The sequence below is a fragment of the Marmota monax genome, unplaced genomic scaffold, assembly GCF_021218885.2.
Source record: "Marmota monax isolate L192 unplaced genomic scaffold, Marmota_monax_Labrador192_F-V1.1 WCK01_AAM20220418_F8-fsc00017, whole genome shotgun sequence".
Lineage (NCBI taxonomy): Eukaryota > Metazoa > Chordata > Mammalia > Rodentia > Sciuridae > Marmota > Marmota monax.
In genome coordinates this window covers 24,514,256-24,537,338 of record NW_026695241.1, presented here as the reverse complement: position 1 = coordinate 24,537,338, position 23,083 = coordinate 24,514,256, and the positions used below count along the sequence as shown (strand labels likewise).

At 43.5% G+C, this 23,083-nt stretch overlaps 2 protein-coding genes across 8 annotated transcripts in view; one reads left to right on the top strand and one right to left on the bottom strand.

The window, feature by feature from the left end:
- Positions 1-22,825, top strand: part of Rnase13 (ribonuclease A family member 13 (inactive)) — a 42,873-nt gene extending 20,048 nt beyond the window's left edge. For 2 of the 6 annotated variants that reach the window (XM_058577751.1, XM_058577750.1), the window contains exons 2-5: positions 4,132-4,161; positions 9,191-9,756; positions 19,100-19,228; positions 21,355-22,825. In XM_058577751.1, the coding sequence (XP_058433734.1) occupies positions 21,791-22,261 (471 nt within the window). In that variant the 5' untranslated portion in view covers positions 4,132-4,161; positions 9,191-9,756; positions 19,100-19,228; positions 21,355-21,790 and the 3' untranslated portion in view covers positions 22,262-22,825. Of the gene's footprint in view, positions 1-4,131; positions 4,257-9,190; positions 9,757-19,099; positions 19,229-21,354 lie in introns of all 6 variants that reach the window. The other 4 variants (XM_058577749.1, XM_046441041.2, XM_058577752.1 and 1 more) reach the window with 3 other exon arrangements.
- LOC124090449 (ribonuclease 7-like) lies at positions 6,778-11,035 on the bottom strand. Of its 2 annotated transcripts, none has more exons than XM_058577747.1 (2): positions 10,788-11,035; positions 6,778-10,131 (listed from the first exon to the last, which is right to left on the bottom strand). In XM_058577747.1, the coding sequence occupies exon 2, from the start codon at positions 10,089-10,091 to the stop codon at positions 9,585-9,587; it is 507 nt and encodes a 168-aa protein (XP_058433730.1). In that variant the 5' UTR covers positions 10,092-10,131; positions 10,788-11,035; the 3' UTR covers positions 6,778-9,584. The 2 variants fall into 2 exon arrangements, with proteins under 2 accessions (XP_058433730.1, XP_058433731.1); XM_058577748.1 differs by having other exon boundaries at positions 10,887-11,035.
- Positions 22,826-23,083: the final 258 nt, after the last annotated feature.

Here is a 23,083-nt window from a genome sequence, read left to right as displayed (position 1 = left end):
GGACATGGCCACCAAGAAACAGAGAGAGCTTTGCTCAGCAAGGACAAAATATATAACTCAAAGGCACGCCCCAAGGGACCCACCTCCTCTAGCCACACCTTCTCTGCCTATAAGTTACCACTCAGTTAATCCCTATCAGGGAATTAATGCACTGATTAGGTTGAACTTCTTATAACCCAATCATTTCACCTCTAAACTTTCTTGCATTGTTTCACACATGAGCTTTGGGGAGACACCTAATATTGAAACCATAACAGCTATATTTACATTCCCAATTACTTTGTGAGCATATATAGCAATATATTGGGGGAAAAGAAGACAGAATAGATAACAGTAATACAAACAGTATAGAAGTCTGGGAAACTGTAGAGGCAACCTTGGGTTGGAAAAGCCAAAAGAGAAACCAGAAGCATGTGAAGACTTCAGGTCAGTGTCCTGTTCCTGAGCAGCTCTGGAGAACAACAGGCTGATTTGTCTGTTTCTCTTGTCTGTTTGCCTGGGATCTGAGATCTTGGCAAAGAGGCAATAATCAGTGCAGGCAAGTTAGGTGAGTCTCAGATTGAGGCAGAAGTTTTGTCCAAAGCTTCCAGAAGTTATAACAAATTCCTTTAAGAGGGATTCTCTTCTAAGAGGGGTTCCTGGCTCTAAAGATTCATGGGAATACCTTGGACCCTGGTTTATAAGCTCAGAGTCTTAGAGTTACATCTCATGGAATCCAGTTGCCACACTCCTGGGAGTCCCACTCTCTTCCCAATGATTGTCCCTGTCCTGCTAGATCTATTTTTGTTACTTTGCAATGCTTTGGGTTTTTCTCAGGTACCCATCCCCACCATGATCTTGTCTCGATGTGTTGACTGTCTTCCTTTGTTTCAGATTCCTGGATTTGTCCTCATGAGGGAGAGGACATAGTCTTCAACCTGACCAGAGCTGAAACATGTGGCTACCCTCACATTCCTGCTGCAGCCTTTAATTTACAAGACTGCACACAACCTTCAGACCTCCCGGGGATGACCATGATGTCAATGATAAAAACAATCAGAGCTAATATTTCCTAAGGGATTTCTTTGTCTCAGTCACTATTCCAAATTCTCTATGCCTACATCTCATTTTTTGGCATGCAAGGAACTTTCCTAATACACCATTCCCATGACTAGCCTATCTTCCTCATTCACTCATTTTGTGTGTGTGTGTGTGTGTGACTTTAACCCAGAGCCTGTGCATACTAGGCAAGTGCTCTACCACTGAGCTACATTCCCAGCCCTTTAAAAAAAATGCTTATTTTGAGGCAGGGTCTAACTAAGATGCTGAGGCTGGCCTCCAACTGGTGAATCTACTGCTTTAGCCTCCTGAGCAGCTGGGATTATAGCTGTGTACCTCTATGCCTGATGTGCCTGGCCTCACCTTATTCTTAAAGAGAAATATTGGTCAGAGATACAAACCCACAAAGATCATATGAAGGACCTCATTAAGGCCAGTGTACTCCTATCCCAGACTCTAGAACACAGATAAACACAAAGTCACAAGATAAACGCCTTCTATATTTAATTAAACTATTTTTTTGAGGGCGGCGGTATGGGAAGTGATTTAAAATATTATATTCATAGAAAATAAAACTGTGTGCTTGGGAATATCAAAAATTCAAAGAAATTACATATATTTTTACAACTTTAAATATATTTATGTTGAAATAATTTCAAATTAAAAGTTTCAGAAATAGCACACAGAATTCCCCTACATGCATCATCTCAATTCCCCAATTGCTGACATTTATGAGCCATTTGAGAATGAGTTACAGACTCGATACCCATGACTCCTTAATACTTCAGGGACTATTCCTTAATTACAAGCACTGTTGTATACATAATCACAGTGCAGCTATGAAAACTAGGAAAGTAACACAAATTCATCATGATAACAAGTGAAATTTTAAGACAACATCTATGATATCCGTGCATAAGCTTATTTTATAAATATTATTTAAATGAAAGAAAGACTTAAGGAAAGCTCATGCTTTGGGGGCATGATTTTGGATATTTTATTTAATTTTCCTTTGCCATTGCTAGCACTTCAGGGGAAAGTCTGGGAACCATCGCTCTGATTTACCACAAAAACTGAACACTGGATATGCCAACCTTGAGGATAGAGAATGGGGACACTTACCTTAGATAAAATGCCTCAGGATGTGTCAGGCTCACCTTGAGCACTACCAGATGGGTTTTTTCTGTCCTTGAGTAGCAGACGGAGGTGAAGGCTGTTACTCTTGCTGTATGTCCTTATTTATATCTCAAATAGCCAGGGTCATGCTTGACTAGTTTATCATTGTTAATGGTTTGGATATGAGATGTCTCTTGAAAAGCTCACAGGACAATGAAGGAATTTTTAGAGGTAAAGTGATTAGGTTATGAGCTGTAACCTAATCGACGTATAATCTGAATAGATTGCTGGGTGGTAACTAAAGGCAGGTGGGGCATGACTGGAGGAAGTAGGTCTTGGGGATTATATTTTGTACCTGGCTCCACACTCCTCTCCCCCTGCTGCCAGGCTGCCAAGAAGTGAGCAGCTTTCTTTCCTCCAGCATGCCCTTTCATCATTATGTTCTATCTCATCTCCAGCCCAGAGCAATGGATCTGGTCAATCATGGACTGGACCTCTGAAACCATGAGTCCAAAATAAACTTTTCCTCCTCTGAGCTGCTCTTGTCTGATATTTTGGTTACAGTGATGAAAACTGACCAACACAGTCCTCAAGTCCTTGAGTGCTGTTTTCTTTGCCTTCTGACTGATACAATAGGAGTATTCAGGTGAAGGGTGGAAGTGCAAATATGTCAGGATCATGGGCATTCAACACTCTTTTGGATGAGCAGGGTTTTTCCCTCAAATCTGGGAGTCTGCCCATTTGCAGATTGATTTGCTGTCTATGTATGGTGAATTTGACCTTGGGAAATAATCCATTTGGGATCATTAATTAGAGTTCCAGTTTGGAAACATCACTAGACTAATTTTAAAAATCTAAATTCTTGCCTAAACTAGTCATGCAATCTTGGGCACATGTTTAAGTTAACTGTGTCTTATTTTTCTCATTTTCTAAATGAGAAAGGCAGAATTAGATAATTTCTGAGTCACTAGACAAGACATCTTGCAACATCATAATTTTATGACTATCTACTAAAAGAGTCTCAAGCCATGCAGATGTGATATTCCATTTTGTGACAAATGCCATGGCCCAAGTAAGAATTTATACAAATTCATGCTAGGTCATGTTTTAAATGTGTAGGTTCAATTAAGTTTTCATGTAAAAGCTATAGAAAGTAATGACCATGATGTTTTCCCAAAGTTATTTATCGATTGGAAAGCAGTGGAGGATCATGAGCCATGAACATTGGTGGAGAGTTTTAGTAATAAAAGATCTAGAAAATGGAGCTGAATCAGAGGGAGAGAAAAATATAAATGGTCTTTCATGATGGAGGTGAGCGGATACTAAAGTCACTTAAGGCTTAAATATCTCAGGAGGGGAAGTTGTAAATGTCATCAGAGCCTGCTCTCCATCAATTGCTATGATAATTGAACCCTTTGGATAGGAGTGGTCACAGAGGGTACCATCAAAAATTAGTGGCCCTCAGTCTCCTGACTTCTTTTCATATCTTTGGATTCTTGGATTTATGGAGGGCAGAGCTAAGAAAAACTTCTCTTAAGTAAAGTTGTCTTAACAGAAATTTTATTATTATTATTTTTTTAATGCTGGGGATTGAACCCAGGGCCTTGTGCATGTGAGGCAAGCACTCTACCAACTGAGCTCTATCCCCAGGCCTTAAAAGAAAAAAAAAAATTTAAGAGAGAGAGAGAGAGAGAGAGAGAGAGAGAATTTTTTAATATTTATTTTTTAGTTTTCGGCGGACACAACATCTTTATTTGTATGTCGTGCTGAGGATCGAACCCGGGCTGCATGCATGCCAGGCCAGCGCTCTACCGCTTGAGCCACATCCCCAGCCCAACAGAAATTCTTGATAGACATTTTTCCCCTTTCCCATTGAATGCACCCTCAACCTCTGAAAATGATCTTACCTAGAAAAATTAACGCATATTGTCTTTTTGTATCTGATCTTGAAACTTACTTTTTTTTTTTTTTGAATAGGAGATTTTCGGGCAAGTGGACGATGAAGAGGTATTTGGCTTACTTTGTTTCAATCCTTTGTTCTGCCTAGAAGTTGGGCCTACTCCTCTCATCACAGGTTTGACCTCTCCACATTTGACACCATGGTAATAAATACATTATTAAAAAGTGCTAATGCTTCTCCAACTTTCCCTACAAGCCAGCCACTAAGTGCTTCATATGCCTTATTGCATTTAATCCATATAATACTCTTAGAAAGGTGGTATCTATGGATGAGGAAACTCCCACCTCCCTAAGTTAAGAGGCATTTCTGTCATAGTGTATATATTTTTTAATTATGGTGATATCTTTTGTTACCTCTCCTTTGTAAACTGTGGGCTTTCTAGCCATGTGGGCTTTCTCATGCTTCTGTGGTTTCATGGATGCTACAAGCTACTGGCTTTGGAGTCTCCCAGAGGTAAACACCTAGGCAAAAGTTGTAATTGCCCTTCTTTCTGCCTCTTTTTTTTTAATTAAAAATATATTTAGTTGTAGATGCATATGATACCTTTATTTATTTATTTTCATGTGGTGCTGAGGATGGAACCCAGTGCCTCACATATGCTAGGCAAGGGCTTTACCACTGAGCCACAAGCCCAGCCCTCTTTTTGCTTCTTGATGGTGGAATGGGGGAAGGAGGAGGACTTTAAAATGAGAATCTGAAGTCTTTGAGCACTTTGAAACCCAGTCATCCAGGAGCTCAGAAGAAATGTGGTGAAATGGGTCAAAGTTCTCCCAAAGAGAAACCCCCGGGTGTTGCTACTGGTGCGCTTTTTGCTACCATAGCTCAAGTGTTCTCTCCTGGAGCCACTGACAACATAAAAAGGGCCAAAAAAAAATCAATGTGAAGAGAAGAGTCCCAATTTCAAGGGCATTTCCTCTTTCGACACCCTGTCCTTTCAGTCAGAAGCCTTCTCTTTACATTCATCCTGTTAGTTCTCTTCATAGTATCAATGGCTCTTTTACTGCAGTATGTGGAGACTTCTGGGAATTAAGGAGCTGTAGAAGTCTCCTACCTAATCTGTCTCAGATAGTTAGTTGCTTTCCTAGGAAAGCCAGCTCACTTCTGCTCTACTTCTAGGGTTATGTTCTTTACTGGACTTCATTTATGCTCCTTGGATCCAGATTGAAACAATTTTCTTTAAAATTATCTAGTCAAGGGTGGGTCTCAGTCCCCTGGATCCCCTGTCTTCCACCCACCTCCAGGATCCCACCCCTGAAACAGAAATCTTTCATAACTCATCAGTCTACTTTTTCATTTCTTTAACTTTCCCCTCCATTCTTTAACTTTCAAGTAAGAATGCATCGAGGTTCAGCCAACCTGGGTTTTCGGCCCAAATTATTTTTATCTTGAACTTCACTAGCCAAATGCCTGTTTCAACATTATACCTGGCATCGCTAAACTTGACTTTGATCAAGATCATTTGAGGGAATGGGTAACTGTGAAATACAATGAGCTAAAACAGCAGTTTTGAGAACAAGGCAGGACATTTGGATTCACTGTTAACATCAAAGTGTCACTTTCAACTATTGGTGAGATATTGGAGTGAAATTCCCCTTATGAACTTTTAAAAGTTTTGAAAATCTGTCATCAACTGGAAGTATAAATACATATTTATTATTATAAGAAAAATTATTTTGGCAGGGGTTGTGGCTCCACGGTAGAGCGCTCACCTAGCACATGCGAGGCCCTGGGTTGGATCCTCAGCACCACATAAAAACAAATAAACAAAATAAAGGTATTGTGTACAACTAAAAAACTAATATTAAAAAAAAGAAAAGAAAAATTATTTTAATAATTAATGGCTGTAAAAGCCTATAATAATATTATATATAAAATAATTCTTAAAATTTTTCACATAATCAAAAAAGACAAAATTAGTTCACAGGTAATACAAATAATAGGGGAAAGTATGTTAGCTATATAACCTGAGGAAGAACTTTATGTATTTCTTGAGCCCAAAGTATTTATAACAATTTAATAAATGATACAAGTGCTATTTAATTTAATGAAGAGCACATGGAAGAATAATAGAAATTATGTTGTAATTCTATCTATGATTTAATTATATGATAATATTTTATTTTATATTTTTAGTCCCTGGGATTGAACCCAGGGGAGCTTAACAACAGAGTCATATCCACAGCCCTTTTTATGTTTTATTTTGATACAGAGTATTGCTAAGTTGCTTGGGAACTTGCTAAGTTGCTGAGGCTGGCCTTGAACTTTTGATCTTCTTGCCTCAGACACCTGAGTCTCTAGGATTACAGGTGTGAGCACCCCATTGATAACCTTTTTAGAATACAGTGGTGTATTAGCATTTATCATGTAAATAAATCACCCTTAAGAATCCTTAATAGCTATGTATTTTGGAGGATTTTAATTCACTTCCATAAACTAAAGCACATAGATCTTAAGTGTACAGTTCAATGAGTTTTCACACTGTAATCTCCAGCTTCTCAGAAGACACCCCCATACCACTTCCCAGTTAGTACTTCCCCAAGGCTGTAATTATTCCAGCCTCTGTCACCACAGATTACCTTAGAACTTTTGTTTTTTGCATGAGTGCACACTGTGTGCACCCATGTGTGTTCCTGGAGATCAAACCCAGAACCTTGTGCATGCTAGGTAAGTGCTCTACAACTGAGGTATACTACAGCCCCATTTAGAATTCTTTTAAAGTGTTTAATAGTATTTAGATAGTGAGTCAAGAAAGAAGTCCAATTGAATGTCTTTTTTTTTTAGAGAGAGAGAGAGAGAGAATTTTTTAATATTTATTATTTAGTTTTTGGTGGACACAACATCTTTATTTTATTTTTATGTGGTGCTGAGGATTGAACCCAGCGACCGGCGCATGCCAGGCGAGCGCGCTGGTTGAGCCACATCCCCAGCCCCAATTGAATGTCTTTTCATTCTGTTAGGGTGCACTGAAAGCATAATTTTAGCAAGTTCAAAATTTTGTAAGGAGGATGTCAATATACAAAACTATAATATCCATAAGAACAAGCATCAGTAAAGAATATAAAAAGAGATGTGAAAAAAGAATAAAACGAAGAGAAAAAAACTCAGGTGCCCACAAATATCTTGTCTTTTTATGCATTTTAGTTGCAAATTATCTATTTAGAATGATAAATGTATAGTATGGTGACTACAAGACTACAAAATAAGGATTTAGGATGAAACTTCAGATTTATGTGAGTATTCCAGAAGCCCATTCTAGGATGGCAATGCTCTGTTTCCAGGAAATAGAGACTTTCACACTCAGTTGTGTGGCATTTGGCCACAATGTGCAGTTAGTGCTCCTCTACTTTCCAGCCTGTGAAGGCTAACTCCTCAACTTACTGGCCTCACATTCTGTCTGAATTGTTCAGTGTTCTGTTCCCCAAGGCTGTAATTATTCCAGCCTCTTTCTCTCTTTTTGGTACTAGGGCTTGAACCCAGGGGCACTTAACCAGTGAGCACATCCCCAGCCCTTTTTAATATTTTTATTTAGAGACAGGGTCTCACTGAGTTGGTTAGGGTCTTGCCAAGTTGCTGAGGCTGGCTTTGAACTTGCTATCCTCCTGTCTCAGCCTTCCCAGCCACTGGGATTATTGGTGTACACCACCTCGCCCAGCCTATCCTTTCTTTTGATCATCCTCCTTCTACCTTCTCCCTGGTCTCTAGCAGGACCCTGCTTCAGGGCTCATCCTCTAACCCATGCATGGGCTTCACTTTAGTAGAATAAAGTCCTTGGGAGACTTGCATGGGGTATTTGCCCTGGTCTGCTATTTGTCAAAGGTGGATATTGCTACTATCACCACTATGACTCGTTGCCATTACCCATTTAAGAGCTTCTTAAATATCACTTCTAAATCTTCCTGCAATCCTGTTTGGTAGATAGAACTTTTCCCACTTTGCTTTGTGGACAGACCTGCAGAAATGTTCAGTAATTTGCTCAAGGTCACATAGCCAGGAACAACTGGGAAAGGATTTACACCCACTTCTTTCAGGACCCAAAGTTTTTCGGGTTCTGGTTAGGAGTGTGTGGAGCAGGGCTGGGGAGGGATGAGTAGAACCCTCTACAGGGCTGGGAAGGTCTAGCAGTGTGATTGGGTCTGAAACACGGTGGGCAGGGGACACAGTGCAGTTTGTTTGGGACAGTGATGAAGGAAGAGAGAAGGGGCTGGTAATGGTCAGGGATGCAGGCAATGCAGAAGGGGCTTTTAGGACTGAGCCAATATAAAGCCAGAGCTTCTGTAGCTCTGTTCACTAGAAGCAGCAATGGTGGCTGCAGCCAAGGGGGACAAGGAGGCGGCATTTCCACATCTCAGCCCCTCAGTCTTGGGCAGGCTGCCAGCCCGGAGAGCCAGGGAAGCACTGAGGCAGGGAGATCATTATCACGAGGAAGGAAGCTCTGGCAGCTCCACCAGGCTGTTTGTGACAAGCAGGCTCTGGGCCACGGAAGTCCCTTAAGGTCAAGGGAAATGTGATCCCAGAACAGAGGGATGAAGCTGGGACACTCTCCTTACCCTGTGCCTTCAGGCCAAAGGGATCTACCCAGAAACCAGGCCCAGAGCCCAGGTCAGAATAGCAGTGGGCTAGAGAAGGGGGAGGGGCAGTTAGAGAGGGAGAATGAATCAAGATCCCTGGGCACCTTATAAAAAGATCTCTTGGCTGGAGAGGTAATGACCTTGATTGCAGCCAACACGGGGTAACTGGCTCTGTAGGACTCTCAGTACTCCTTTCGGCATGGGTGAACTCTAACCTACTTCTCCTCTTGTACCTATATTGGTCTGCTTTTGTACCCAGTCGGTTTAGTAGCACTGTGTTGAGATTCAGGACATCAATTTTCAATTCCAGGTGCTGCTTCTAACCAATCAGACAAGCTCTTTAATTGATTAAGCCTTCTGAAATCTCAATTTCCTCATCCATAAAGGAGGCAAGCAATCCCTGTCAGGATTCCTGTGGATATATTGTGAAAAGTGTGACGTGTTATATAAATATCATGTGGCATTTCTTTGTCTTCCTCTTTCCTTCCGACCCCCTCTCCCCATACAGGTGACCTCCACATCAGAGCTGGGAAGACTTCTGTTTTAGGAATGGAAACAGAGCTGTCTATAAATTCTACTCACCCCTTGTCCATTTATTTCCTCTCTTATCATGCTGTCATGACAAGATGGGATGAGGGAGAGATGTTTAAAGGTATAGACCAGGGAACTTATGAACCTGAGTTTGCTCAGCCCCTCTCTTGGGGATAAGTTTCTGAGAAAACAGCAATAAAAAGATGAAAGACCATCTTCTCGGAGCTCAGCCCACCAATGTATCAGCCTCAGCTCCCTGTCAGCTTCTCCAAAGAGCCTGAACCAGGAAGAGCCCTCAGAGATGAAAGGAAGACAACACTCTAGGTGGAGAAGGAGCCAAGGAGGATCGGTGCAGAGGCCTAGAGAAGGAATTAAGACCCAACCAAAGAGTCAGAAAGTCTGGAAACCTGAAGGACTTCATCCAAGTGCACCGGAACCAACTGAAATTTCTCAGAGTCCCCTTTCTGGGGAGGTTCACAGGCTACTATGTAAGGTGCATTCAGACGCTTCTCTTTGTACCTACAGTTCGGATACTTCCCTGAGGTGAGTGTACACATGGTGAGGGGCACAGGTACTGGGCTCTGGTGGCAGTTTTTATGGTTGTTCTTGCAGGTTATGTTGGTGGTCTGGCAGGCGGTGGCCACATTGGAGAAGGATTCATGCAGGAAGGTGTTGAGGTTTTTGCAGTGTTTTGTGAACTTGTTGACGTGACCCATGGCTGAGTTGCATGCTTGAGGCTTGGGCTGCACGTGCTGAGTTTCAAACCACTGAGATGAGGTCATGTTCTTGGGTTTGGCACTGACTGGGGCCTCAGGTACCCACAGTCCCAGCAGCAGGAGTAGCAGCAGGGGGTAGAATCCTGGTCTGGCTGGTGTCATCTCTCCGGAGAGGACCTGTCAGGATGGAAGGCTGGGTTTGCTAGGAACAGACAGCAGAGGTATTCAGAAGTATGCAGTTGAGAATACTGGCCTTCCTTTATCTGCTTATTCTAGCTAATCTCTCTACCATACCATGTCTCTCTTTTTCTTTATTTCTTTTTTTGGTACCAGAGATTGAACCCAGGGATCCCTAACCACTGAACCACATCCCCAGTCCTTTTAATTTTTGAGACAGAGTCTCACTAAGTTGCTTAAGGCTTCACTTAATTGCTGAGGCTGGCTTTGAACTTGTGATTCTTTCTGCCTCAGGCTCCCAAGCCACTGAATTACAGGTGTGCACCCCCAGGCCCTGCTTACCATACTGTGTCTCCTTTCCTCACTGTCTCATCTCCTTTTCTCCCTCTGTGTGCCCACAGCTACTGTGACCCCATCCCCTAAATCTATGGCCTCATTCCCCTTGTCTCCCTACCTTCCAGCCTTCTGTCCCCATTGCCTCTCTTTCTTTGTTCTGCCTTCTCTTCTTCAGGCCTCATCCTCCCTGTGTCCTCATGTTTCTGTGACTGTGTTTCATCCCCTCCATATCTCCAACTCCAAATCCTCATGTCCCCATTGTTTTTCTATCTCATACCTCCATCTTTAACATCACTGTCCCTCACTCTACCTCCCTCACCCCCATGTATCCTCATCTCCCCTAACCTGAGTCCCTCCTTTGTCCATCTGCTCGTTCTTCATCTGGTCAGAACCATCCTTCCTTCTCCATCCTTTCATGTCACAGTATCTTGCTGCAGGCCTCACCTCCCTACTGAGTCCTTGTGTGGTGACTCCGGTTCAGGGGGCTGAGGCTGTATCCAACTCTGCTGGGCTGTCAGACCTCTGAGAGCCTCTGCTCACTGCTAACTCCTTAAGAGTCGATCTGAGCTATGCTGCTTCTGCTTGGGGGTGAACTGGAGAGCTTCCCTGGGGTGAGATCAGGAAATGAATCAGGTTCATGCCTCTCCACTTACATATCCTAAATAAGTGGATGCCTATAGAGCTGCTGAACCTGCCTAAACGTGTTCAGCAATGAGGAAGCTTGAATCCATAAATTCAAAGAGTATACAGTAATTGGACCCTGGCCACATGGTTTTAATGACTGTTTAATAAAGCACCTGATCAAGGTGTCAACCCAAATGAATTTCAGGGAGAGCTGTCATCTCTTCCTACATACACCACTGGTTCATGATTCGGGGAAGAGTCAATCAGTGGTGTTAAGGATTGTTTTTGCTCTGACCCGAGGAACAGGTAGAATAGCTTAGAAGGTCAGGTTGTATGGTTTCATGTCAGGCAGGTGTACGGCTTATCTTTTGGAGATGCTGGAGGAGACAAGGGAAGTGGATGACTCATCCCAGTCACAATGCTCAGCACCACCCCTGGAACTCAGCTGTGCTCAGGTGATTCATTTCTCTGGGCCTCTGCAATTCCAGGTGCTGACCAAGGGCACCTGACTTTATGGGAGAAGGTGCCCAACACCTCTCATTCTTTCTCTTTCCCTCCATATTTCATTGAAAGTTGCAAAACTTAATCATTACCAAAATGATTACATTTGAAATGCTGCCCTGCCCCAGCCCTTCCTTCACAGAGTAATTCCTATTTCTCCTGATGGTTACAGCCTGGGTAGGGGCTGCTCCAGGGACTCCCATGACAGTATGACACTTCAGAAAACAGTCAGTTAGAGAAGCATCATCATCTGTGGAGGGGAAGGCCTGGGAAACCAAGATGAATAGTATTTTTGTTTTCAGAGTTCACCTGTAAATAGGAGGTAATCTCAGCCAGGTGTGGTGAGACACGCCTGTAATCCCAGTGGCTCAGAAGACTCAAAATCACCAGTGAGACCCTGTCTCAAAATAAAAAATTATAAAAGGGTTTGGGATGTGGCTCAATGACAGTGGCTAAGTACCCCTGGGTTCAGTCCCTGGTACAAAAAAAAAAAAAAAGAGTATTTTCAGGTTCAGCTTTTGTATTTTCAATTTATTTGTATTGTCAACAGATATTTACTGATATTTACTTCTATGTGGCAAGGTACTTGGGATACTTCTGTGAACAAAAAAAGATCAAAGTCCCTGAATTTCTGGAGCTTACATTTCATTGAGGAAAGACATTAAAAAAATAAATATAGGCTGGGCGTGGTGGCCCACACTTGTAATCCCAGCGACTAGGGTGGTGAGATAGGAGGATTGCAGGTTCAAAGCCAGCCTCAGCAATGGTGAAGTGCTCAGTGAGACCCTGTCTCTAAATAATAAAAATATGACTGGGGATGTGACTCAGTGGTCCAATGCCCCTGAGTTCAATCCCCAGTACCATAAATAAATAAATAAATAAATAAATAAATAAATAAAGCCAGGCATGGTGGCATACATCTGTAATTCCAGTGGCTGGGAAGGCCAAGGAAGGAGGATCACAGGTTCAAACCAGCCTCAGCAACTTAGGGAGACCCTAAGCAACTTAATGAGACCCTTTCTCTAAATTAAAAAATAAAAATATAGGGGCTGGAGTTGTGGCTCAGTGGTAACATGCTTGCCTCGCGTGTGTGAGGCACTGGGTTCGATTCTCAGCCCCACATACAAATAAACAAAATAAAGGTCCATCAACAACTTAAAAATATTTTTTAAAAATTAAATAAATAAAAATATAAACAGGCTGGGGGTGCTGGGGTTGTAACTCAGTGGTGGAACACGTGCTTCGTACTTGTCAGGCACTGGGTTCGATCCTCAGTGCCACATTAAAATAAAAAATAAATCAAGGTATTATGTCCATCTAAAACTAAAGATATTTTTTAAAAAGGGGAGGCTGGGGATATAGCACTGTGTTTAAAGTGCCCCTGGGTTCAATCTCCAGTACCAAAATAAGTAAATAAATAACTACACTTTGCTCAAAGTGATAATTGCTAAGAAAAAAATATAGAACAGGATAGGGGTTGGTGGGTAGTGATTTTTGAGAAGGGTCATTGAAGTAGGTGACTCTGGGGCAGAGACTTGAAGATGAAGAGTCAGTCACTCTCTGCTGGAGGAAAACTGTTCCAGAGAGAGACAGAGGGAGGGAGGGAGGGAGAGAGGAGTCCAATACCAGTGTTAAAGCACACAAGTGTTCCCCCCGGGTGGGGGGAGGGCTGGAGGAATGGCAAAGTGACTAGTGTGGCCAGAGAAAGTGAATGAGGGGTTCAAAGAGGTGCCAGAGGCGGACTGTAGGAAGCCTTAGAGAACATTGGAAGGCCTGGGACTTCCACTCCGAGTACAATGTGGAGCCCCGCAGGGCTGTAAGCAGTGGCAGGGAGGGCCTGTTTAAAGCATCACGTGGCTGCTGTGAAGATTATAACAGTAGAGAGGTTGCTTGGGTGAGGACGAAGGATCTCTGGAAGAAAAAATAGTGTTGGAGAGGTGAAATGCCACTAGGTGGCAAAAGAGAATCAAGAACAAGTTTACACAGGCCTTGGGCTCTGTGGATTTGCCCTCAGCTAGGCCTTAGCTTCTTTGTAAAGGTGCTTGAATCTTTGCAGGCTGAACTTCTGGGTAGAGTATTATGCCCCTGCTGCTGTGGAAACACACATGCTTGGGGATAAAATCCATGTTTTAAAGCAGACTTTGGGCCAAATGCATATTAGCTCTGGCCAGTCCAGCCCTTGAAGTGGAGGCTGGGGTGGGAGGAGGGGGTAGAAGACTTCAAGCTAATTTGAATTCCTAGCCCAGTCTGCTTTCCACTTCCCATTCTCCTAAAGTGAGATGTTTCCAAACCACGATTTGAACTGCCCTCTGCTCTTGTGTTTTCCTGTCATTATAATTATCCTAGCTTGCTCTTCAACTCCATTATGCTGGTCTCTCCAGAAGGCTGCTTTAGTGCTGTGTGCAGATGAAGTAAACAAGGTCCCACTGTCTCAGGTCAAAGGGAAACGGGAGTAAAGGTTTAAGTTTGCACATGAAAATCGAAATAGAAGAGTTGAACCTACTATCTGTACAATTCGGGCTGAAATCTTTGCTTTGCCTCAGTTATTTGGTCAGAAAGAGGGTTTTTGTTTGTTTACTTAAACTACCCAGCTTGCAAGATCTGCTTCACTTTGCACTTGGTGGAATAATTTTGCTATTTTACCTTCACTGTATCCATGGGAGAAAGGAAAAGATTAAGGAACAGATATAAGACCAGCACTGGTCAGGGACTTGCAGAGGGAGAAGAGACACTTAGAACAGAAGAAAAAATGGTGGGAGAGAAGATGATGGGAAGAAAGTCCTTCATGAGAGCAACCTCTATTCCAGCTTCCTTCTCCCTCTATTATCACGGTCACTGCTGTTGGCCTAACCTGCCCCTAGGCTCCTGTATATGTAAGTTGGGATGGGTGTTGTGAAAATCCTAACAGTGCCAGGTGGACCTCTGCCTGTGTCCCCCACAGGACAACAGCTGCTGTTTCCTCTGGCCTGCCCGGGGAAGGAGCCAGGAGGAGGGGAGAGAGGGCTGGGCCTGGACGGGTGCCCACCCTTCAGAGCCAGGCCTCTCTCTCTCTTCCGGAGTTCCACACAGCCTCTGGATACCAATAGAAAGCCCATGAGGGAGTTTCCCTCCACACAGGAGCAGATCCAAGTTCTGTTATCCTAATTTTGTTGATGCTTGGATAAATAAGGGTAATGGGATCATTTTCATATTTGGGGAAAGTGAAACATACAGCAAGTTGGGGTCAGATGCGGGACTCTGTTCGGGTCTTTGAATTCCCATGACCTTTCCTGGAACAGCTGTGGGTTTGAGAAGGCAGCACTGACAGAAGATTGCAATCCTTGGCTCCCAGACCTAGGCCTTTAGACAAGCCAGGGGGAAGGAGAGAGGGACCTGGTCTGGGAGTGAGACACTTCACCAGTTGGCTCAGTCTCATGAGCTCCCGCCAGCCCCCCACTCCTCATTTATGTACAGAATAAAGTATAAATTCCTTAATCTGAAACTCAGGCCTGCCATGATCTGGAAAACCTGTCTTACTTTTTCTCTGACTTTTCTCACACTTAGTGAGAAAATTAAATAAATAAAAATTAAATAAATAATTAAATAAATAATATAATAAATAAATAAATAAATAAATAATTTCTCACACACTTAGTGTGAGAAAATCAGACTGGTTTTCTCTCTTTTCTCAAATACAATTTCTCTCTCCCTCCCTCCTTCTCTCTACCTCCTCCTTGCACCACCTTCCTCCTCCCTCCTGTCTCTCTCATTCTCATTCTCCCTCCACCCCCCACATCCACGCAGGGACTCTGGGTTCAGTTTTTAAAGTTTGAGACAGGGTTTTGCTAAGTTGCCCAAGTTGGCCTTAAACCTGCAATCTTTCCGCCTCAGCCTCTGGAGTTTCTGGGATTGCTGGCATGTTCCACCACAGCTGGCTTTAAACATGCTTTTCATATCTTCTTTATCTCCACTTAACTCCTAACTACCTTGTGAGACCTGTCCCAAGGCCCCAGGATGATCACCCTCCTCCCCAGTAAAACTTTTTCTGACCTTCCCCAATTCAGGGAGATCTTTCTTATCTCTACATCCCTATAGCTCTTATTGTCTTCAAGAAGTATTATTTTCTGCTTTGAATCTTTGGTTATTTCTTCATATGTATTTATTGTTTTCCTCCAACTTAGATCGTTGATTCCCAAAAGACTAGAACCACCTGTTATACCTCTTTTGCTCTTCCACAGGATGTACTGGAATACCCTGCCTGAAAGTGACCCTAACTGATTCAACTTCTAGGTTAGAAGACATCTACTTTTCCAGAATGATACCAGTCCTGGGTGGGATCACCACCAGGCCCCAGAGTTGGTGCATAGATTGGTGAACTGATAATGCAGTTCCTGAATTTCAGCCTCTGGAATTGAACAAAAAGGTTGAGATGGATGAAGCAACCTTTTGGGTTCAAGGACTTTGAGCAACTTGAGTTGGACAGGGTGAAAAGTAATGCCATTGAAATCATGGTGAGCCTAGTCAGGGTGAAATCTCAGGGATCTCCTCAATCACAGGGAAACACCCCTAGCCTGTTGTTCTACAAAGGTTTACCATTGAAGAGGGGAGAAGAGGGTGTAGATGACTACATCAGAGGGTCATCTTTACCGTAAAAATAACTCAAGGTTATATCATTTCCAGGGTGAACTGTCAGTACTTTTTGTGTGTGTGTGTGTGTGTGTGTGTCACTGGGGATTGAACCCAGGTGCACTTAACCACTGAGCCACATCCCCAGCCCTTTTTTATGGTTTATGCAGAGACAGAGTCTCACTGAAATGCTTAGGGCCTTACTAAGTTGCTGAGGTTGGCTTTGAATTTGAGATCTGCCAGCACAGCCTCTCAAGCCACTGGTATTATAGTTGTGTACCACAGCACCTGGCTGACCATCAGTACTTTTGCTGATAGAAGAATTAGCACTGTTACAATCAAAATGGGTTTAATAAAAGTAATTGTAAATTCCAGATGTTTACCAATTTTTAAAATTTTTTTATTTTTTTATTGCTGAGGATTGAACCAAGGGGGGCTCTACCACTGAGCTACACCCCCAGTCCTTTTTATTTTTTATTTTGAGACAGTTGTCTTGCTAAGTTGCCAAGACTGGTTTCAAACTTAAGATTCTTCTGGGTTGGGGATATAGTTCAGTTGGTGGAGTGCTTGCCTCACTTACACAAGGCCCCAGGTTCGATCCCCAGCACCACAAATAGCAACAACAACAAACTTGAGATTCTCCTCTGCCTTAGTCTTCTGAGTTGCTGGGATTATAGGAATGTACCACTGTGTCTGGCTTAATCAACTCTTTTAAATATACAAGGTACAATTAAGTCTGCTCTTGTTAGGAAATTTGGTTATGCCATTAACTAGATAAGAACTTCTCAATCTCAGCATCATTTACATATTGGTCTGGACAATTCTTTGTTGTGGGAGCTTTCCTGTGCAATGTGGGGTGTTTAGCAATATCCCTGGCCTCATTCCAGTAGCAACTCCCAGTTAGGACAAACAAAAGTATCTCCAGACTACCAAATTGCCCTGGTTGGGAATCAGTGAATTAGAATGTGATCTTGAACAGTCATATATCTAAGTTCTACTATCTAGAACTTAGTTTCTTCATCTTTAGGATAATTCTTTTTTTTTTTTTTAAATTTTTTATTGTTGGCTGTTCAAAACATTATATAGTTCTTTATATATCATATTTCACAATTTGATTCAAGTGGGTTATGAGCTCCCATTTTTACCCCATATACAGATTGCAGAATCACGTCAGTTACACATCCATTGATTTACATATTGCCATACTAGTGTCTGTTGTATTCTGCTGCCTTTCCTATCCTCTACTATCCCCCCTCCCCTCCCCTCCCCTCCCCTCCCCTCCCCTCCCCTCTTCTCTCTCTGCTCCCTCTACTGACATTCGTTTGTCCCCCTTATATTATTTTTCCCCTTCCCCTCACTTCCTCTTGTATGTACTTTTGTATAACTCTGAGGGTCTCCTTCCATTTCCATGCATTTTCCCTTCTCTCTCCCTTTCCCTCCCACCTCTCATCCCTGTTTAATGTTAATCTTCTTCTCATGCTCTTCGACCCTACTCTGTTCTTAGTTACTCTCCTTATATCAAAGAAGACATTTGGCATTTGTTTTTTAGGGATTGGCTAGCTTCACTTAGCATAATCTGCTCTAATGCCATCCATTTCCCTGTAAATTCTATGATTTTGTCATTTTTTAATGCAGAGTAATACTCCATTGTGTATAAATGCCACATGGGCCAAGGACCTGAACAGACACTTCTCAGAGGAGGACATACAATCAATCAACAAGTACATGAAAAAATGCTCACCATCTCTAGCAGTCAGAGAAATGCAAATCAAAACCACCCTAAGATACCATCTCACTCCAGTTAGATTGGCAGCCATTATGAAGTCAAACAACAACAAGTGCTGGCGAGGATGTGGGGAAAAGGGTACACTTGTACATTGCTGGTGGGACTGCAAATTGGTGCAGCCAATTTGGAAAGCAGTATGGAGATTTCTTGGAAAGCTGGGAATGGAGCCACCATTTGACCCAGCTATTCCCCTTCTCGGTCTATTCCCTAAAGACCTAAAAAGAGCATGCTACAGGGACACTGCTACATCGATGTTCATAGCAGCACAATTCACAATAGCTAGACTGTGGAACCAACCTAGATGCCCTTCAATGGATGAATGGATAAAAAAAATGTGGCATTTATACACAATAGGATAATTCTTTATATGTAAAATCCAGTGTAATGGAGTAACAATCCCAAAAATCCCAGGCTTAGGGAACATAAAACCATGAGAAGGATGTCAGAATGGGTGAAGTAATAGTGTGGATTCATACTTCCAGGATAGAAGTTAATTTATTATACTGGGGATTGAACCCAGGGGCACTTGACCATTGAGCTATATTCTCGGGACTTTAATTTTGAGACAGGGTCTCACTAAACTCAGATGAGGATCTTGCTATATTTCTGAGGCTGACCTCAAACCTGTGATCCTCCTGCCTCAACCTCTTAGTTCTCATGAAATTACAGGCATGCATCATGGCATCCAGCTTAGGATAGAATTTTAGAGACCAGAACACCAGAAACCACAGTTGGGAATCGGAAGGTCCATTGTTCTGTCTCCAGCCAGGACTCCTCTGGCCCTGAGCACATGCTTTTGTAACATGTGTTTTTATGTATGCCTTTCCCACTGAATTATAGATAAGTCCACAATATTTGTCAAAGTGCTTTCAGGCATTTGATTATTTAAAAAAAATTGTCTCAAAGTAATTATCAAAAACTTCATGGAGATGAGTTCTAAGATAGGACTTGGAAGGGGTTCTTTGTGAGCAGATCAGGGGTTGGGGATGGTGGGAGTGCTTGTTTAGGGAATAAACAAGACTTTGCAAATGTGGAAAGTGACTTCGTGTGTAAACTTTGGAGACCTGTATTCTGGTTTTCCATTTATGTATTGTTTAATGATTTAAAAGCCCTTTCATGTTTGCTGATTTTATTCTTGCAGCCTTCTGAGGTGAAAAAGGTATCCCACCTCCCAGCAGAGGAAACAAACTCTGTGGGTTGGTCATCAACCATGAAGTCCTGAACTGAACATGCTGCTCAGTTCTGCAGTTCTGCAGTCCTGCGTGCACAGGTGAGCGGAGGTGTGGGGAGGAGTAAGAGTGGTAATGGTGGGTAGGGAATGAAGGGAGAGAAGTCCAAGAGGCATAAAAAGCCCTGTCTCTTCTCAGGGAAGTTGCAGCCATGAGGGACTAGGGAAGAGGTAGCATGATTCAAGGTTGAGATCACAGCCTTTCTGGTCGGCTTCTTCAAAGCCAGGCTCAGGAACCACAGTTCATTGGCTCCCATTCAGTGTAGTCTTGAGTGGCCTGAAGGATCCAGATGAGCCACCTGTTTTGGTGGGCTTTATCCTCACTTTCTTGGATGTGCACAATAGGGGAGGTCTTCCAAGCACAGACTTCTGGCTGGGGATGTAGTTCAGTGGTAGAGCATTTAACTAGCCTTGGGTTCAATCCACAGTACTGCCAAAATAAATTAAGAAGAATCAGGGCATTTCCTTCATAACCAAGCAGAGACTTCTGAAATGAGACCTCAGGGCTGAGTGTTGGTATGACCTAGCTCTCAAAGACGGGGAGCAGGGGCAACATTTGGGGTTGAGAAGCACAAGCAAGGCCTGGGAGGTAGGAGGGAGCCGTTGCAGTGTGTCAGACAAAAGAGGAGACTACATTTTTACTCTGACAGTTGTATGAAAAATACATTTGAATTGAGCCTCTTTTGTGTGGTATCCAGGAGAGGAGAGAGCCTGAACAGAGGAAAAAATAGGAATGGGGGAGGGGGGCAAATATGGGGGGAGGTTAAGATTGTGAGGGCTGCATAACTGATGGATTCGCGCTCACACTATGAGTATTCACCAGGTGTCAGACACTGACCTGAAAGCTCTTGATATACATTTTAATGAATATGAATGCTGCCATGAGGTATAACATGGTATCCTCAAGACCTGGAAGTGCATGGTGGTTGAGTAAGCTTGGATTGGTGGCTCACAGTCTGTAATCTGCAGAGCCAGAATTCAGTTCCTGGTCTGTTTTACTCAAAAGCCTTGATCTTAGCCATCACACAGTCCTGACCCCCCAGTAGGTGGGTTAGGGAGACAGATAAGCCTGGGATCACTCTCAGGTTTCTTGCACAGGTAACTGGGGAAACTGAGGTAAACACAGAAGTGAGTTGTGAGAAGGATGAACTTATTTTGGACTCGAGTTTGTGCAATAGGAAGGGTAAGTCTGGGAAGCCGTGGATAAGGGGCCATAGAGAGAACAGCAACTTCTTTCTTTGGTCTCCCTTTGTCCCCCCCCTAGGCTGCAGAGTGGGCCTCAGAGTACTCAGTGTTCAGCCTTCTGACTCCCTCTCCTGCTGGTGAAAGTGAAAAGATTTTCACTTTCATTTCTAAGAGAAATCTCAGAATGTTGACAACACCCTGCATAGACACAAGGCTGAGGGGCCTGTGGAAATCAAGGTCGAGGACTGGCAGGCTCCGGGAAGCTTGCTTTTTGATGAAGGGGCAGATATTTGGTAAAAAGAGAAATAGGAAACCTGGCCCTTTCTCCAGCACAACAAACCTCCCAAAGATCAACCGAGAGTGAGAATCTGATCAGACCAGGCTCAGTGGGTCCACAACCTTTTAAGTCCAGGTTATACTGTTAGAAACAATCTGTCAAGTTTTGGGTTTTAGAGTCATCGTGCATAGATTTCCAGGAGTGCTCTGATGGGGCCTGAATCACACATTAGGGGCATTGGTTGATGACAGGGACTGTGGGGAGTCCTTGAGGTAGTCCTTGATTCTCAGCCTGGCATTTTGGTGGGAGGTGCCTGTGCACATGGCCTTGGGGGCTCCTGTGAGCGGGACCAGGGAGTGCTGGACCCTCCGTTCTCTGAGGGTCAGGAATAAGAAGCACTTTATTTCTCAGAAACATGATGGTGCTTTCCTTTTCACCTTGCTGAGAGAGCAGGGCTGATGAGCCCGAGCAAACATCAAAGCAAGCCCAGGAACTTTGAAACTTCTGGCAAGGAGGCTGGAACTAAGTGTTCTGAGGACACCAATGAAGAGACGATCAGAGAGCAATGTTTCTTTCCTCCCACCCATCCAACCCTCTCAGCACAGGGGGTCCCCAAATTCAGGGCCCACTCATTCTTTCCAGGTTGGTCTTTACCTAGAGACTTTTTATTAGCCTCATCTTACCTCTAGCTTGTTCTTGGCCTCAGGCAAGAAGCATCCCTGCCCCGCCCAGCTGTCTTCAGTTCCTGTTCTTCCTCCAGAACTGTTAGACTCATCAGCCCAGTTTGTTCCTCTTAGTGCTCTGCATTTTTTAGCAAAGGGTGTTGGGCCAGGGACCACTGGGAGCATTTCTCACAAGCTGGCTGAAGCTCATTCTACAAGTGTTGCAGCTCACAGACTGGGTGAGACTGAGACCTGGTGGTGGACCAAGGGAGGGATGGTGGAGATGGCAGATTACCTGGGTGGACTTGGGCAAATGCCTCCCCTCTCTGGGTCATGAGGACTTGGGCTGAACGGCCACCTTTAAAAGAGCAGGGAAGGCATATGGGGAAGGTTGAGTAATACTGGAGGCTCTGGGAAGGGGCATACAGACACTGTAGGCCCACCCTACTTCCAACCACCTTAACTCTGCCAGCAGGAGGAATGGCACCAGCTGTGGCCCAGCTTCTCTTCCTCCAGCTTGTTCTAGGGCCCACTCTGGTCATGGCTGTCCAGCTGGAGATTGCTGTCCAGAATTTCCGCACCTTAAACATGGACTATCCCAAGGTGAAATTCCCGGATGATTTCAAGGGCTACTGTAATGGTTTTATGTCCTACGTGCGGGGCAGAAAGGAACAATGGTATTGCCCTAAGACACATTACGTGTTGCACACCCCCTGGAAAACCATCTGGAAGTCCTGCAAGAATAGTGAGAGCTTCTGTGAGAACTACAATGAATACTGCACACTCACCACGAAGCCCTTCCCCATCACAATCTGCAGAGTGAACAAGAGACAGCCACCCACCAGCTGCCGCTATTCAAGCACTGAAACCAACCGAAAGCTCTACCTGCTCTGCTCCAGCAAGTATGAAGGCCAACCGATAGGTATCCTTGGCCTCTACAAGAGAACTTAAAATTGACAATTTCTTCCCTTCCAAACCTACCTGGTGGGTATCTCTAGCTACAGGAACCTCCCTGAGACCTTTAGACTCACTTTAGCCTCATTTCCCTACAATCCTCCTCAGTCTCTGTTCTGCACCTCTTGGAAATCACTGATATTTCCCTTTATATAACCTGCCCTTTCCTTTCTCCTCCTCATGAGTCCAGAGCTATCTCTCCCAGCACTCCCACTGCTGTCAACCTGCCTTCCTTCTCATCTAGGGCCACTGGGATTTCAAGTTATCTTCTCTCATCCATTCCTTTATTTTCAGTAGCTCCCAACATTGTCCAAACTCCAGGGTCTGCTGCTAATAAAGCATGAAGTGGATGAGGTGGGCCTGGTTCTGGCCATGTAAAGTTTTAAAACCATATTCTGAGTTAAGATAGAATCATTGGGGAAAACTGGGTGTAGGGTACGTAAGACCTCATTATACCAATTTTTGCAACTTCTTGTGGATCTGTAATCATTTCAAAATAAAAAGTTAAAAAACGCATCTGAATCAGTCCTGATTTAATTCTTTTTTTCTTGCTCTCCAAGACCTAGTGACCACCCATCTCTGGCCATCTTGCCCAGCTACCCATAGAAATCAAAAGATGTAGTTCAGTAGCAGAGTATATTTGCTCAGTATGTGCAAGGTCCTGGGTTTGATCCCTAGAACCTCCCAGCCCCTAATACACACAGAAGTCTTCCGTTCCAGGGGTACCATGATGGAGTTGGGGTGGGTAAAACTCACTTCTAACCTGGGTGTTGAAAATGGATTCTCCTTTCCCTCAGCTCTAGAACAAATTTGTAATAG

Bases quoted from the DNA above. Each gene is read 5' to 3' on its own strand.
- LOC124090449 (XM_058577747.1), bottom strand. From the start codon at position 10,091: ATGACACCAGCCAGACCAGGATTCTACCCCCTGCTGCTACTCCTGCTG.